At 38.0% G+C, this 18,895-nt stretch overlaps 1 protein-coding gene across 1 annotated transcript; it reads right to left on the bottom strand.

The window, feature by feature from the left end:
• Positions 1-1,326: 1,326 nt before the first annotated feature.
• LOC137400438 (putative glucosylceramidase 4) lies at positions 1,327-18,589 on the bottom strand. Its single transcript, XM_068086768.1, has 11 exons — positions 18,385-18,589; positions 17,417-17,614; positions 8,482-8,625; positions 6,270-6,403; positions 5,603-5,775; positions 5,184-5,332; positions 4,723-4,811; positions 3,952-4,176; positions 2,977-3,140; positions 2,662-2,777; positions 1,327-1,643 (listed from the first exon to the last, which is right to left on the bottom strand). The coding sequence occupies exons 1-11, from the start codon at positions 18,437-18,439 to the stop codon at positions 1,546-1,548; spliced, it is 1,545 nt and encodes a 514-aa protein (XP_067942869.1). The 5' UTR covers positions 18,440-18,589; the 3' UTR covers positions 1,327-1,545.
• Between the last annotated feature and the right edge of the window lie 306 nt (positions 18,590-18,895).

The raw sequence follows: 18,895 nt of genomic DNA, 5'->3' as shown, positions 1-18,895 counted from the left end.
AATTGTCACTTGTAGAGTTGTCTACACCACTGATTGTGAAAAAATGTTATAGGACCCATTCACTCCAATTATTTTTGTGGTTCACACAAACACCACAGCACAGATTACAATCAACATGACTGCATAAGCTATTAGCATGAGACGAATTTACTGGATAGGTCAAGAGTACAAAAATGTCTCATAAAAAATGGTCAATTACTAGTGTCAAACGTGACTTACATAAAAAGAATATTATAATATCACACCATGGTAATGGTTTTTTCAACAATTCTTCTTGTGATTTAGTGCTCCCTATATTAAGAGTTTTTCCCCTACATTGTACATGCAACATAATATAGCACATTCAAAATACTATCATAACTTACATTACATCGAAGGAGCATTGCACCAATGTACAGAAGATACAAAATATAACCAGGCCATGAATGAATCAACACCAAAAGGGAATATAAACCATACCAACCTTCCAGCATAGCAATATGATACACTTATACCACCAACACTCTGTTTAAAACTAGACAGAGTGGACGGGAAATAAGCCAGTGACTTTCATGCTTGCAGAGAAATCTTCGTACTTTGTATCATTCCTAAACTACCTGAACTAGTAACCTGGCAGTTCGGTGTGCCGTTAGGAATCCTCAGGTGTGTCGATAAAGCGCAGAGACTCAATATATTCACAATTATTCAGAATTTCCTGAAAGTGATTGGTGCAGGTGGCTGAGTGCAAGTGTCATAGGTTCAAATCCTGTACAATGCAATCTTTTTTCTAACTTTCAATTGTAGTTTCGGACCGACACGGCTCTTATTATAGTAAGGACTAGCTGAATGTCCTGAGTTGCGCGAGAAATAAAAAACAGCTTATAAACATTACATTACCTACTACATTATCCTTACACTACATTATTTGCAACTGTTTATTGCTAACAATAAATTGCGATAAAACATGAAAGATTTTCAAAGCGAAACTATGCACTACGGTATGCTCAGGATGGGTTGTTAACATATTTTTATTGGCTTAAAGCATGCAGATACGATGTAATTGTTTTCTTTCGTTTATGTACAGATATGATAGAGTAATGTAGTGGTGTAGTGGTTAGAGTGCCAGACTGTAAATCGGAATACCCGAGTTCAATTCTGTTGTGAGGCAATTTTGTTCCTAATGCTGTTGGTGTGGCTTTGAACAGATCAGCGGGCACTGCTTTTATTATAGTACAGTACATATAGAATATAGATTACTGATTGGCTGATTTGTTTCATTCTGCTTTGAGAAAAGACAACTCACTACCTTGTGTCTGTCGCAAAGAGGATATTTTACACATACACGTCTCAACACAATTGCATTATTTATTTTAAATGTGACATGCTATAAGAGAGAAGAATATCTGGTCTGGAGATAGTCGCAAAAAAACATTATATCAGAAAATTACTGATAACTATAAAAATACTGCAAGCAAAATGACTAGCCAAAATGACAGCAGATATAAGAATAGGACTAGGATCTACAAAGACAGCTGAGATGGAGAAGAGCGAACTGGTGGACTGAGGCTAAGATAGATATACAACTGTGTTAATAGACCTTGGGGCAACAGACACCGTAAAGGTCTTGTTTCCATCTACGACATCTACATTCTCAGCAGTCTCAGCTCTATAAATATAAAAGGCGGTGGTGTTCACCCTAGCCACATACATGTAAATAAATAACAATCAGTCTACAAGGGGTCTATATGTTGAACTAATATTTAATTATTATAGAAGTCTTGAGCAGTTCAGTAAGACTAGCGACATGATCAGGTGCATTTGAAATACTGAATAAGAAAACAGAGAGTAGGACATAACGTCAATATGGAACGTAATTATAGAACGAAGGAACGTATTTGGTTAAACAATAAATGTCAATATGTAGGACAATTGCTGTCATGGTCATAGACTTAAGCTAATTATAACAAGTACATTTTTCAACACAAATATATAACGTACAACACAATATAACAAACTAGGTCATGATTATGATCACCTCAGCATAAGAATTGTTTTCACATATGGTGCAAAATTAGAACAAATACTGCATTTGACTTACAATTAAAGGTACTTTATTACATCATGATATTCCAGATTACTCAAAATATTGTAAAAGGGTTGGGGTTGGTGAAAATTAATACGTAATATCAAATTAATAATATAAAATTAGTAATATAAACAAGCTAAGTTAGTTTAAGCTTTACCTAACTTTCAGAACGAGTTGAACTATCACTAAGTGTGTTCTTATAGAAACTGTTTCATTTTCATACATCCAACAGTTTCAACATACAAAGTAGATCTGAGAACAGATCAGCTTTCTGTGTTGAGGTCTGTTTCTATCAGGAGTCTGCTTTCCCAAAAAATGCGAGTAGGAGAAACTAGTGGGGAAAGATATTTGATTTTTTCGGATATCATAGCTTTACTGTCCAACAATCTACCCTGCTCCAGTGACTACAGCCACCCTAAGCATAGCAGTATGGGCAAGCCTCATGTCAGTATGGGACCTAGCCTCGAGTCTCTCCAACCATAACTCGGCGATGAGGGCAACCAACAGATGGCATAACATAAGTTCTGTAATTAAGTGACTTGAAAGAATAAATTTGCCTGCTCTAATTATCCGAGCTAGAGAATAACACCCTGCACACCTGTTATATAAGATCATGGCAGTGTACCCTTCAGGCGTAGAGAAGACAACTCCATCGCAAGCAGAGCCTTTAATGGACATTTCGTGTCTTATAGAACCTGGAGTGACAAACTTGCTGCAACAGAAAGCATACATACAAACGCTATAATTCATTGAAGCTGTTTTTACTTATGCCAAATGGCAACGCATTAGCAAGGCACAGAAATTGTTTTCATAGTGTTCTAAATTTGTAACTGATTATAGTGGTTATGTCAGACGAGCTGCCTTTCATGAGCATAAATTTTCTCCGTCAATTAACTAGGCACTTATCTCACCTGAAATGGCCCATTGCATAGTACATCGGCTGTTTATAAAATTCATTGTGAACAGCATTGACTATGATGGGACTATCAACATTGTTGTTCACCCAATTAGGACCTCCAGACATATTCAGTGCGATGTTCCAGTCTGTCCAACCGGTTACCCAGTTCTGAAGATCCTGTCAAAACAAGGTGGTTACTGAGTTGATATTTCCTATCTGTATTTGTATAATGGTAGCCGATGGAACAGAAACATTGTCATAACATTGTTAGTAAAAGTGGTTATCCATAACAAATTAAAAGTGGGGGGTGTTTACACCAACCCACGTTCAGCTCACAGCATAACTAGAGGCAAATGCTAACTTTGTCACAAAGGTTTTTCTTTGCTCCAACCTCAATCATCTTTTTAAAACAGTCCTTTCACACCAGTCAGTCTCACATATCGATTTTTGCTGTATTTGAGGTTGATGGAGGTTATCCAGACAGTTATTGATTGGCTCACATCGCCCTTTAACCTTTTGCAACTTTCAAAAGATTTTATACAAAAACAGAGGTTTGATGCTGTGCAATAAACTTTTATAAACCTGGTTTTGGTTTGGGTGCTTTGATGGTTCGGCTCTACTCTGTACAACATCACAATTTCAGCACCTCATTTCTGAGGAGAAAGGCAACAAATCAGAGACTGAGCATGAATCAGTGTAAATCCACTCTTTGAAAAATATCCGTCCATTCTCTCAGGAGCCTTCGCCTGTATTTGAGCTTGAAGCTTTTGAACGCTAATATCAATCATTTTAATATTACCATCTGGTGTGATAAAAATATTAACAAAATTTGTAAATTGTAACTTTTAGTCAAAATTTGAAAGAAAATTTAAGTGGCTCAGTAAATTTTTTTTGATATTGCATCAGCAGATAAGCGGGAACATGGCATATGGAGTGTATTAGCAGCCACCTATTAATATCTGGTAACAGGTGCTTTCACATAGGATACCTTAATAATATCATCGGTGTATTGCTCCGCCCTCTCCCAGCTGCCAAGTATCACTTTCTGCTTATCAAGCGGGCTGGAACCTGTACAAGCCTCAGTAGCTAGGAGAAACTTGCTAGGATTGATATTGTGAGTATCCGTCATCTCGTTGTAACCAAAGACTCCATTTTCATACCAATGAAGAGCCAATCCTGACACATACTGGCTAGCAGTTTCATTGTCATATATCTAAAGAACATTACGGACCATACACTGGTCCATACACTAGAGTAAATCTGGTTAAGCTTGATGTCACCTTGTTTATAATTTCACTACACACTCGTTTACTTAAGAGTCTTAATAATAAGGTTGGAGAGAACATGTTACAGTCATAGACATCTATGATAGTGCTCTATAGCATTAATCATGCATATTTATAGAACATGTATTTATGCATGAGACTTATGTACAAAAAGTACTTCATCATTGACACGTGAGAAAAATATAAATTGCATACTAGTGCAAAATAATGGCTGTAACACTTCTACATAAAAGAAATAGCAATGGGACTAACACATAAAAGAAATTATTATAGCACTATTATTATTATTATTATTATTATTGAAGCACAAACTAATTAAAAACTAGCAATTGTAGTAATGCATTAAAGAAATAACTGAGGCTTTAGCAAATGAGAAGAGTTTCTATAGTGCTAGTACATGAGAGAAATGGTAGCTGTACATGTATAAGAGAAATGACTATATCACTAACATAATAATTCATACAAATACATACTGTTTTAGCCCATGATGAGACCTCCAATACGCTATCATCAAATACCATGAGGTTGAGGTCGGCATAGCCCCCTGCATGCAGTGCTGGACCTGTAATAGCCCCCCTGACTGATTTAGGATCTAAAACTTGCTCACTCGTTTCGCTCACTCCTATTCACATAGCCGACTGAAAATTTAATATTGGCCCACACACCTAGAGCTACAGAAGTTTGCTTCAATTAACTCAGTAAAGCTGGTAATTACAAAAGCCGCTGTTATCTTTTTATAAATGTGTAACAGCAATATAAAAATGTTTACATACTGCTGTTACATTAGTGTGTTCTGTAGGCTCTATGTATGCACTTTGATTCCTCCACGAATATATAACTATCACACCACAATGTAAATGAGTTAGTAGACACAACCACATCAATCACTACACAGATGCACACAGGTTGCTACACAACAGTAAAGTAAACCCACCGAGATCAGAAATGATAAAATCTCTTTGCATTTCAGCTGTGAAGCCTAAACATTGGAAAGGAAAGAAAGGAATTCGTCCATCAAGCGGTTCATTCTGAGCTGTAAGTCCCCAGAACTCAACTCCCTGTTTTTTGTATTCATCCAAAAATCTGATAAAAATATAACTACCAACGGTTAGCATTTAATGCAGTGATAGTATTAGCAGTGCAAAGTTGACCATACGATGTTCTACATAAAAATATGGGTGCTTCCAAATGCTTGCATGAAAATATACAGCTAATAGCTCCAGGATATGTCAGTGCAGCTGTAAAACAGTAAGCTGGTATGACCAAACAGAAGTGAGCTACAACACTAATTAGAGTGGACTCATATAGCACCAGGTATTGGATAAGCAGCATAAATATCTAGAGTGGACTCACTTGACTATGTACTTAGCCCAAGCTTTGTAGTAAGGACCACCGGGCTGTCCGATTAAAAACCCTCGACCTGTCATTGACTCATCAGTCTTCATCCAGTAAGGGGCACTCCAAGGTGATGAAAATAGTTTAATTTTGCGACTACTCATTAGCTGGGCACTCTTGACTACAGGTATCTGGAAATACAGACTCTCAGACTATTGATATATACATGTACATAAATAAATTTTCAGACTGTATCTAAATACACGGAATCTCAGATTATAGATATCTAGATAAACGATTTCTCCGATTTAAGATATCTGAACGCATATGTGCTCATTCTGTAAACACCAGCATACACAGACTCAAAGTGAAGGTACTTGAATGTACACGTTCTCAGACTACAGATATCTGAATAAAAAGCAACTCAGACTGTAGCCTGTTTGTAAAAAACTGTAGAAAACTGTAGCCTAATACACAAATTTTTGGACTACAGGTTTCTGCGTATGTAGAGATTCTTAGAACCTGTTTTTAATTAGGATTTATATGGTAAATAGTCAACGTAAACTGACTGTCAAGTTAAACTAACAAATTATAGGTCATCAGTTTAGTTGATTCAGCAAACTAATTTAAATACAGCCATTTATGTAAGTAGGAGAGAGAGCATAACTTCCGTTTCCCGGTGTACCTTATACGTAAGATCTTCAGTGACAAGGGCAAAGTGTCTCAAATCCAAATCGCCGTCTATATCATCATAAGAGTAGGCATGTGTCGAAAAATCAGTACTGGCTATGGGAATTCTGCCCAGAGTATACTCTATGCCTGTAAGATTGTTTTAACTAATTATTCCAACAAATTGTGATTGGTTAAATAATATAACATTTATATTATTGTTATAGCATAAACATTTATTTGATTCTAATATTCCTGTGAATTGTTCGACATTAGCTAGCTGGTCTCGAGGATACACAACTTTTGAATAACTCACATACAATAATTTTAATTATTTCTATTTATCTGGGAAGACAACTCTGATATACCCACTTAACAGTGTCAGTGTTAAATTCTTTACCAGCCCTCACTACTTATAATTCTTGCTAGGCAGAATCAAACTGAGTGTGTAAACAAGATAGAACTACATGTACTCTCATTTTCTAGCTGCTCTCACAACCACTGACCTGACCTACCTACAGAACTATCACTATTTCTATCCGTAACCATGGAAGCAAACTGTTATTATGGCCAGACTCAATTTGACAATAGACCATAGCATTAGCCTGCATAAAAACGCCTGAACAAACAGGCATTAAACTCAATTATGCAATAAGAGTAGACTTAACAAGTATTCACATATACAGTTCAGTTATCTTCTGCTGGCATTGCCTGCAGTAGGTCTATTTATGCTTTTGTGATGATATTAAAATCTTTAGCTAACATATCAGAAACTGCCTATGTTGTACACGGACATATTTAAGAGACGATTTCGAGATATTTAAGAGCAGACATCCCTACAGCTCAAATATCACATTATTACTTGCCTTAATATCACCTGAATATTACATGTAGCTGTGAGGACTAGTTACAGCTAGTACAGGCAGGTTCAAGATATGTGTGTATATTTACAGACTGAATACAAACTGAGACAAGCGAGAGAAACACGAGGTGTGTAATCAAGCCATAAGATGCATCAGCAGAATATCAGAGGGCATCGTCGGTTGATTACAAGTAGCTTGCTGTACCTTTGACCATTAACTATATGCTGATACAGAAGAGCTAAGAAACACTGATTTCTAGCATGATATTTATCTCTGCATTGAGGCTAAAGTATATTAAAAAGTCTCATACCAGTAGTAAAGCGTGTACATGTAATTAAATTTGTGTTTTATCTGTGTAGAGCGTATTATATAGACAAAGTACAAAAATTACTGCTTGCTGAAAAGTATATCCATAGTCAAAAATTTAATATATTGCTAGATGAATACCCGGTGTTGCGCGGATAACAAAAAAAGTTCTTGCAGAGAAAATCTATTTTGAATCATCATATTATACAACATTTAATGTTCCAACTTTTGAATGAAGGTGTTTGTTTATTTCTGTGTGTCCAGCCAATGCATAATTCAAATATTCGAAAGCTCGAGGCATAGCTAAACCTTGTCAAACTCGAGGCATAGCAATCGTTACAGATTATCATCTCTCACAGCACATATTTTTCTTCTAGTAGTTAAGTGAGCTAGTTCAAGTTCTTTTAGTAGTTCTAACATGCCCATTTTAACCAATCGCTTTACTGGACATATGATAGACAGACAAACAAACACTTGGTTTTATATACATAGATGTAACCGACCTTTTATTAGCATTCATTTCAAAATAGTTTTTCTGTTCTTTTACAAAAACGTTTAACAAACAGTTATGAGGTTATATTAAGAGTTATCAGGGTACTTTTACTTGTAACAAATAAAACTAAATCAATTCACTGTTCTACATGCAAAGAGGGCAGTTTCTAAAATCTTCTAAGGTGACTCATTAACATTCAGGTTATAACTGAGAACCAAAAACTCCCAAGGGTAGACAACTAGAAGATCTTGTCAAAGATTATGTTAGATACGTAACAAATAACAATTCTGCCTGTTTACGAAAAATCCTACAGAATGGGAAGCCACAGTGAAACCATAGGAATAATAGACATTGGCATGAAAATTCAATAACTAAACTATTTAACAATAGAGGTGTCCTGTTTTTGTATTTTAGGTTTTACTATTATTCCATTCTATAGCTACCCAGAGTTTTGGTGAAGGAATATCCGTTGAAAATGTAATTATACATAATGAACCTGATGGACTCAGGCTCAAAATAGATACATGTATATAAATGTAGAATGAGAGCTGGTATACTGTAGGTACCTGATGGCGAGTAGTAGGACTCTAGAAGCTTTAACCTGGTAGCACTCGACAGCATGAAGATATTCTTGGCAGCAGCATCAGTTATAGCTCCTCCAAAGCCCAAGATTGTTTGATATGAAATGGACTTGTTGACTGTTATTTTACCTGAATCATAACAAGTGAACAGGAGTGCCAACTGCTTGCTGAGTGACAACGGTGATAAGATTTTAAATCAAAATGCACATCCCATCTCCATCTGAGTGAACTAATGAAATTTAAAGGCTTAGATGCAAACAGACAAACTGGTATTAATTCACTTGATAGAGTCTGACCTGAGCATGTTTAGCACTATCAAGCCTGGGTCTGACATAATTTAGGGAGTTGTTCTCCTACTTGATCCTACGCCTGACTAAACTTAGCTGCCCAGTTTCTCTTTGTTTTTTTTGCACTTTCAGTTTACATAGGATGGCGAAATTCTGGTCGCATTCTGAGTAATACGATTTCAGTATAATTTTGAAGTTTGAAATTGAATAAACTCTTGGTTTTTGAGATATCGCCGAAATTCCGAGGGCACTTCTAATTGACCGCGAAACGACAAACGACCGTGGCTACAAACAGAACACTAGTTTCTAAGACACTGATTGAAATTCTTGGTAATGAAGGATCAAAAATAGAGCTAAAAATCTTTGATTCTATTTGATGTCGGTTTTTCCTTTTCTCACAGTTTTTTACAAGCTTTTCAAAAGTTCTTAAATATGATATACAGTTCAGAAGGAATTGTGCTACTATAAGTGCTTTCACAGTCGATGGGATGTTGTTAATACGGTCTAGGATCAGGGAACCTGTTTATACAAGATATATATATCCAAGATTAGTGTATACAAGATTAGTCATCAAAGTGGTAATACGAGTCATACAGTGTATACACTGTCAAGTCTTATACAGCATGGTTTCAAGGTCATCCTCGTGACCTCTATTATACGAGCATCATTTCTGCAGAGAAGGCGGGGACACACTGGAGATACACAGCGGCTGAAACTAATATTGCATGTAAGTGTATTGGCCTGGATTAGATGTGCTTGGTATTCACACCCCCTTTAAAGTGATAATGAAAAAAGAAAGGGTACTGCCAGTTGAGAAATGCAATATTAGCAGTCAAATGGCACTGCAGTGCAATAGGAGAACTGCTATGGTAGCTGCAATGGTAGCTGTAATGTACTTGGTGTTATTATGTACAACAAACAGCAATAATGCAAGGAAAAGATTATGCTGGATTTAAAAATCTAAACAGATTTTAGTTGGTCGTCATAAAAATAGATGTACATGTATATCTATAAGAAAATGTAGGCCTATTACTTAAATTTTGCAGATATTAAAACGGCTTGGCAGTACTGAGATATTGGGCACAGCCGCAGTATCATCAACAAAATCTTTAGAATAATAATAACAGTAACATATTGCACACCATCGGTCACTACATACTTTGATCTTGTAAATTCGAATGAATATTCTTATAATTAAATCTTATAATAATCCTATAAAACCGAATAATTATTCTTACAATTAAATATTGTTAGAATCGTTAGAAAAATATCATCATCATTTCCTTTACTTTCACTGCTTTGGACATCAGTTGGAATACCAAAGTACTCATTATAAGTGTCCAAAATGGCAGAGTCCGGTAGAATCGGCAAAAGAGAAACGATTACTTTTCAGTACTTCTACATTTATTACAGAAACCTTCAGCAATTGGACAATGCCATAGACTGGTGAAATGTGCACGTTTTTCTCATGAAATGCGCACGACTTAATGGTTCTACTCTTTGTCGCACGGCCTTATTGGCGTTTCGTTGGCCGGTCTCAACTTTGATTAAAAAAAGCTTGTCAAGTTTTTATTGCGATTTTAGGCCAAATTAATCCGTCTATTTATGTATACCTATAATCCGATCAGATGGGTTAGTTTTAGGATATTGCGTCAACTTTTCAAAGACTTGGTAACATATTTAAATATGTATAATTTATATGTGTTTTGTATCATTATTATACTTAAACGACTCTACACAAAAATGGTTAAATTTTTTGACGGGATTATTGTACAAGGGTTTGGTAACGGTCGCTGATGGATAATTTTTCGGGAGTTGTGCGCACATATGCAAATATCATAAAGCTACCAAACATTCGGTTCGCTCGTGTTTGGTCATGGGATAAGAATCATTCACTATGTTTCCATGGTGCGCAGTACTGCGAAGCAGCCCCCTCGGAAGTCGAGGAGATTGTACGTTTCTATGCTGCGCAGTGGTTTTCAGCAAATTAGCCAGAAAAGAGAAATTGTATAAATCGAATCGCTGGATGGATACATGGAATCGATCATGCGTACCTGTCATGCAAGTGCCAAGTATTACTGGTACTTTGCCAACAAACATTATGCTTTTTAGCTAAAGCTTTATACAAGCTAATATTATATATTACTGTCTCATTATAGCTATTAATAATGCTTGTAGCTTTTTACAAAGCTTTTCTATGACCAAACATATAAATACTTGGGTTTTCTGTTATCAAATCAGTTGTCTCTGGAGTGTGCAATAAACCATTCCTCTAATTTAATACTGTATTCAATTGGCTTCTGTGCAGAAACATAACAGAAGCTAATTGGCGACAAGGATTTCTCTCTTGAACAGTTACAAAGAGTTTTGTTCAGATTTTATCATTGATAAAATCGATACAAAGAGTTCTAGTTTATTACAAGAGTAACTGTTCAAAATTGCACCACTACAATGACAGAAGTAGCAGACCTGATCAAGCTAATGCAGAAGCAGCAGGAGGACCAGAGACAGCAGCAAGAGGAGCAGAGAAAGCAGCAAGAAGAGCATAGACAACAGCAGCATGAGGAGTTCAAGCAGCAACAAGAGGAATACAGACGTCAGCAAGAAGAGCATAGACAACAGCAGCATGAGGAGTTCAAGCAGCAACAAGAGGAATACAGACGTCAGCAAGATGAAAGAATTGAGGAGAATAAGAAACTGATGGAGCTACTACTACAAAACCTACAACGGAAACAAGAAACAGCTGCAACCGCTGTTCCAGCCTTCCCAGGTTTTGACCCAACAGCAGAGCTACTAACAGATTACATAGACAGATTCAACACATTCATTGCAGCAAATTCTATTCATCAAGACAAGATTGCTGGCACTTTTCTCACCAACCAACAGCCTACACTCTACAAGCAGCTTAGTAATATGGCAGCTCAGCTTTCAACACCCAAGCAGATCAACGACCTCAACATGGATGAAATACTGGAATTTCTCAAAGACCAGTATGACCCTAAGCGCTTCATTGTTAGAGAGCGTTACAAGTATTGGAGTGACATGCAGAGGAAACCTGGAGAAACTATTCAAGAGTTAGCTGCCAGAATTCGTCAAGATGCAACTACATGTGCCTTCATAGACATTACAGATCCATTAGATGAGGCTCTCAGAACAAGATTTATCTGCTCTGTAAACAATGAAGCAGTTCTCAAATCTCTCTTCAAGGTCAAGGACAATGAACTCAACTTCAACAAGGCTATACAGGGAGCACAGGAAACAGAAGAAGCAGCTAAAGTTGCCAAAGAGACAGTTTATGGAAACTCGTCTAAAGTCAACAAGGTTGCTCAACAGAAATCAAGATACAAACCAATCCAGAAAAACAACTCTACACCTGACAAGCAGAAGGAAGGAAAGCTATGCTACAGATGTGACCGAACTAACCATACAGCGGATGACTGCAGATTCAAAGCAGCCACCTGCAACTTTTGTTCTAAACAAGGTCACATAGAAAAAGCATGCAAGAAAAAGAAATCATCTGCAGCAGAAAAACCAGTAAAGATGATAGAATGCACATCAACCAAGATGGTGAAACTTGCTGAAAACATCAAACTGGAGGGAGACAACTTCACACTTGAACTGGACACTGGAGCATGTGACAACTTCATCTGTAAATCAATATGGGAGAAGCTAGGAAAGCCAAACCTAAAACCTACTACAGTTAACTACAAATCAGCCTCAGGACATCTCATAGAGACGCTTGGCAGAAGTGAGCTAACTGCCCAATTGGATGCACAGAAAGAAGTCAGACTACCATTTGTGATTAGTGCTGTACAAGATCTCAACCTACTAGGAAGAACTGCTATACAGCAACTAGGCATCTCTATTGATGACAAGCTACAACAGAACCTTGTATCAACAATCACAGAGAACCAGCCAGATGGGAGGTTACAAATCAAGTGTAAGGAGATGTGCAAAGAATTTCCAGAAATATTCAAAGACGAGCTAGGATGTCTCAAGAACTTTGAACTAGAGATAAACTTCAAACCTTCAACAAAGCCAGTCTTCTGCCGACCCAGACCAGTTCCTATTGCCTTGACAGAAGAGCTCAACCAAGCATACGAAGCAGGTGTAGCTAAAGGCATATGGGAACCAACTCAATTCAACCAGTATGGAACACCAGTTGTACCGGTACGCAAATCTACAACAGGTCAAGCTGCAGGGAAGATCAGAGTATGTGGAGACTACTCCAAGACTATCAATAATCAGCTAGAAACACATAGGAAACCTATCCCACTACCAGAAGATCTAATCAGAAAACTAGGTGGAGGCTATTGCTACACAAAGATTGATTTAGCAGATGCCTACAATCAAATATTGTTGGCACCAGAAAGTCAACGACGACTAGCACTATCAACACACCGAGGAGTACTACTACAGAAGAGGTTGCCCTTTGGCATAAGCTCAGCACCAGGGTATTTTCAAGAAATCATGGAGCAACTGACACAAGACCTCCCAGGAGTAGCAGTATACCTAGATGATATACTAGTGAGTGGAGCCAATGCAGAGAGCCATCTACAAAACTTACGTCGACTTCTTCAAAGATTAGAAGAAAGAGGGCTCAGATGTAGAAAAGACAAGTGCTGTTTTGCTCAACCTACAGTAGAGTATCTGGGACACAAACTCACTTCAAAGGGAATCACTAAAGGAAAGAAGGCAGATGCAGTACAACAGATGCCAGTCCCAACAGACTTAACTCAGCTAAGATCTTTCTTAGGAGCTACACAATTCTACAGCAAGTTCATACCCAATCTGTCACAACTCACAGGACCATTGCACAAACTGACACGCAAAGGAGAGACCTGGAAGTGGGGCACTGAACAAGAAAAGAGCTTCAGCAAACTGAAAGATATGCTATCAACTGATAGTGTCTTAGCACACTTCAACCCAGATCTTGACATTGGAATCTCATGTGATGCTTCAGAAACTGGACTGGGAGCTGTACTATTTCATCGTTATCCTGATGGAAGTGAGAGACCAATAGCCAATGTTTCAAAAACACTGACCAGCACACAGAGGAAATATGGACAAATACAAAAAGAAGCTCTCTCAATCATATTTGCTCTAAAGAAGTATCACCAGTACCTGTATGGTCGACGGTTTATTTTGGTAACTGACCACAGACCTCTTCTCACACTTCTAGGACCTACCAAAGGAGTTCCAGCTCTAGCAGCCAACAGACTAGCAAGATGGGCACTGGTACTAAATCAGTATGACTACACCATAGAATACAGATCTACCCAGCATCATCAAAATGCAGATGTCCTCTCAAGACTGCCAGTTGGACCTGATAAAGAGTTTGATGCAAGAGAAGATGAGGATGATGTTGATACAGTATGCACTATTCACACTATTGGACACAGCTACAATCTTGGAGCACCATGCTATGCCTTGTATCATGGAACTAAACGCAACAGACAACCTAGATGGGTTCCAGCCATTGTTACTAAGATATATGGAACTCGTAGTCTCAATGTCAAAGTGGTACCAAAGGGACCTACTTGGAGAAGACATGTTGAACAACTCAGACCAAGATACTCAACAGAAGAAGATCAAGACCCTGGAGATAAACCTGATATAACAGAGGAGACAAAACTGCAACTACCAGCCCCTACAACTGTAACAGAGCAACCTCCGTCTAGAAGAAGACCACGCAACCCTCGTCTACCTGATGGAGATGAGTATAGCAGAGACAAACCCCGAAGGTCTAAGAGAACCAGAAAGAACCTTTAGCTTAGTGAGGAGGTGTCATGCAAGTGCCAAGTATTACTGGTACTTTGCCAACAAACATTATGCTTTTTAGCTAAAGCTTTATACAAGCTAATATTATATATTACTGTCTCATTATAGCTATTAATAATGCTTGTAGCTTTTTACAAAGCTTTTCTATGACCAAACATATAAATACTTGGGTTTTCTGTTATCAAATCAGTTGTCTCTGGAGTGTGCAATAAACCATTCCTCTAATTTAATACTGTATTCAATTGGCTTCTGTGCAGAAACATAACAGTACCGAACGTCAGAAAAGGTCTTTTTATGCTTTTGACATCACTATACTTTTATTTACAATACACATTCACAATGTTTTACAAACCTTAACACAATTTTTACAAATAATATATTTTAAATAAATATTTATATAAGTAATAGATTATTGAAATGTTACTTTAGAGCTTGCCACCTATTTTTCGAAAAGTGTTGGTATCGATAACAAAGTCCAGGAAAGTAATCATTTCATCATCTTCGTAGGAGCAGACCATAATTAAATTTAAGTGCAAAAATATCGGAAGAATAGCAAAAACAAAGATAAGCAGGATAACTTTTGTACTAGTCTATGGCGCTCGAAGAATCTGTTTCCACAGCATGAGAGCTATGCGCATCCACTGCGCAATTGCTGTTTCCTTGCTGCGAACTTGCACTGGCTTCGCACTGACCAGTGCGTAGTGATTTTAGTGCGAAGACGCCGTTTCCATGATTTGGAGAGGGCGCAACTCCGAAGCACTGCGCATCATGGAAACATAGTGATTATAACAAACTGATCTGCATAAAGTTAAGGTCAAAATATAACGTTCCTGTTGAACACAGAGTCTGCTTGCAGAGCATTTATTACAGAGAGCTGACTCAAGTACTGGTGCTTCCTAATGCTTCACATGCTGCCTTAACACTGCCTGTGATATCAACTGTTATGAGTGTGACAGCCTATAGGACGTTCTATGGAAATTAATGACGGGTGATAACTTTATTTAAACTAGGAATGCATCATAGTTTTATGTAAGCTGGAAGCACATGCTAACTCGATGTAAGATCAAAGCGTAGGATAACTTTGTGTCAATTGAAGATGAATGATCAACCAATGTATAGCATATGACAACTCTATGGAAGTCGGAGATGTATGATAACTATATAAGCAGCAGACAAACACCTTGCTGCATGCTGAATGTGCCTGTGTCTGAGTGCATACGCATGTGTGCGCGCGTGCATGTGTGTGTGCAGGCGTGCATGTGTGTGTGCGGGCGTGCATATGTGTGTACGCACATACGCGTGTGTGTGTGTGTGCGGGCGTGCATATGTGTGTACGCACATACGTGTGTGTGTGTGCGCGCGCGCGTATGTGTGTGTGTGTGCGTGCGTGGGTGCGTGCGTGCGTGTGCGTGCGTGTGCATGCGTGTGCGTGCGCGCGCGTGTGCATGTGCGTGCGTGTGTGTGTGCAGGTGTGTGTGTGTGTGTGCGTGCGTGCGTGCGTGTGTGTGTGTGCAGGTGTGTGCATGTGTGTGTGCCGTGTGCTTGTGTGTGTGCCGTGTGCATGTGCGTGTTTGTCTTTGTGTGCTTGTGTGTGTCTGTGTTTGTGTTTGTGTGCTTGTGTGTGTGTGTCTATGTGTGTGTCTGTGTTTGTGCGCTTGTGTGTTGGGTACTCAAACAACACAAACTGAGGAGAAATACAGAGTGTGTCAAGTCCTTGTCAACATATCAACGCAATTCAAAATGCTGACTGATTAATTTATTATTTATCTACTCTATTTAATTTTAAGAATAGTTTATACAAACTCTGTAATAGTACATGTAATAAATTGGCATAATAATTATACACAATAATAATATATAGTGCATATAATTTTAATGACAGTAATCAAATTCCCTGCGTCAAATCATTTTCTTTTAAAATTGTGAACTAGACCCATTCCAGAACATTCTTGCAACACACCATATAGGCTGGATTCACTGTTGGTGCCATAAACTGAACCAGAAACTAAACTTCAAAACTGATTAATGACAAAAATGCGTAAAAACCTGAAACTGGTTAGCTATTTTATATTGAGCTAATGTCACGCAATTCTAACTACATGCTCGATGTTGCATGATAGCTTGTCTATCGATGTCTACACAAAAACATTTAATTGTATTCGCCGCTTACTAACACACAGAAGTGAATAAGTCTATAGCATGCAATCCAGAACGTGTTACAACCTACCAAAAGCAAAAGCTTAGACAAGTAAGGCTAATACTAGACAATGTCAATGTTATGATGCCTCTAGCTTAGGTTTATCCAGATTCAAGGCTTCTTTAAAACCAGCACATGTAAATATTACAGGTACAGTGTACAATACTTGTACAATGTACAGGTATTCTCATAGAATCAGTTTAATTCTTGCTTGTTTGCATCCAAAATAGTAAAACTTGTTATTTAAAATATTTTATAGAATATTTAGTTTTAAAGGAATATTTCTGGTAAAATATAGCCATGTGAAAGATAACATCTCAGAGTTTGATTTAAAACCCTCTTGTAATCTCTTCACTAGTTCATGCTTATCACAGTCTCTGAGGCTACCATACATGACTGTCTGAGTGCATAACATCTAATAGTCACCACAACTCATAGAAATGTTGCAACGTTTTGACTTTTTAAATTGCGTAATGAATACCCCAGAATTTTTGGACAGACATGAACTTAAAGTTCATCTCATTGCTTCTAACGCTGACTTTCAACCTTCCTGAATACCTTGATGCCACAATGCTGTCTAATCCTATCACCAACACTAGACCCACTCAGTCTGTTTGATACATTGCAAAGAAGTATTCGCACAAGGAGCACTTACTGTTAGCCATAGCGCCTCTATCCGTGAAGGATACAATCTTATTAGAAAACCGGTTGCCCGTCATGGAGGAAGTGTAGATTGTGTAAGTGTTGGCGCTAAGGCTAAGGCCTGGAACTGTGTCACAATAAGTAGCATTGCATCTGCAGACTATCGAGCTTTGACCAAATGAGACTGGATCACAGGCTGTCCCAGCGACATCTGCAGCAAAATATGTCACAGTTAAACTATTTTGCGAGAAAAATCATGGGCTATTTCTCAAGCTAGATTAACAAAATACAACACTGCACCAGACGTCTAAATGAATTTTATCCCCATACATTTACCCTACTAGTTAAATGGCATCTGTGACTAGTTACACAGCACCCATTCATAACTTACAAGTAACTATGTAAGTTAACATAGTTACACGTTACCATGTAACTATGCCATTAATTCCTTGAAGGCTCTACTACTCCAACCTGCCTCCTCTGCATCGGCTCATACATGTAGGTGGGTCATGTTTCAGGTGTCGACATATGGAACTCTTTGCTAGCTGACTTCCAACAGATAAGAAACTGGACGATTTGAATCAAGTCTCAAGCAACACCTCCTTGGTTCACTCGAGTAGCCAGTGGGTCTGTTTTTCTCATAAATTAACTAACTGCTAACCAGGGCCCAGCGGCATGACTAGCAATACTCCTGCACATGTGGGACCTCATTGCACCTTTTTTTCTATTCCTCCCTGTTATATATTTTTCTTTCACAGAAATAAAACTAACAAACAAACTATCATTTATAAAGACCTGCAAAAGCTGGTAACTCACTTCATCCCGTCTGTCCGAACCATCCAATCAGCTGTTTTTTATGTTGCAAACCTAGACTTTAGATAACCTTAAATGGGTTGTCAGGCAATCCTAGGGTGGCAGGTACCAAGACACATTCTTCGGTTAACTAAACCGACGATAACACGCGATGTATTGGTATCTTACCTTGGACAGTAAGAAGCATCCCTGCCACTACCAGAATAAGTGAATGAACAGCCATTCTGTTAACCAGCTGTTTTGGTAATGCTCGACTCTGGCAGATATAGTCAACTCAGCTAGTCAACTGTGAGAAGAAGCACATGCTAGTACAAGTCGGCTGATTAGGTAAGTTCAAGCGTGCGCTGAAAAACATTGGCAAACATCCAATGGAATGCCTGACGGCTTACTATATAATCAGCTAGCTTTGTTTGAGTAGTGTAGTTATATTTACGGGATATCACGCGCAGCGTATTGACTCATGAATAACCAATGGCCTGATTTTGTTGGTCAGACCATCGGGTGAATATATGCTCTTTTTTATTAAGAAGATCAAAAGGTCAGGAAAGCTGCCATAATGGTTTTACAGTGTTTTAAAGATTAGCCCATGGATCAAGCAAATCATTCGTAATAGATACATACAAATACATGTATTTAAATGCAGTAAGCTTTATGGAAACTGTCACCACTATTTAGAAGC

This window comes from Watersipora subatra, chromosome 1 (genome assembly GCF_963576615.1).
Source record: "Watersipora subatra chromosome 1, tzWatSuba1.1, whole genome shotgun sequence".
Taxonomy (NCBI): domain Eukaryota; kingdom Metazoa; phylum Bryozoa; class Gymnolaemata; order Cheilostomatida; family Watersiporidae; genus Watersipora; species Watersipora subatra.
This window is presented reverse-complemented; position numbering and strand designations above follow the sequence as displayed.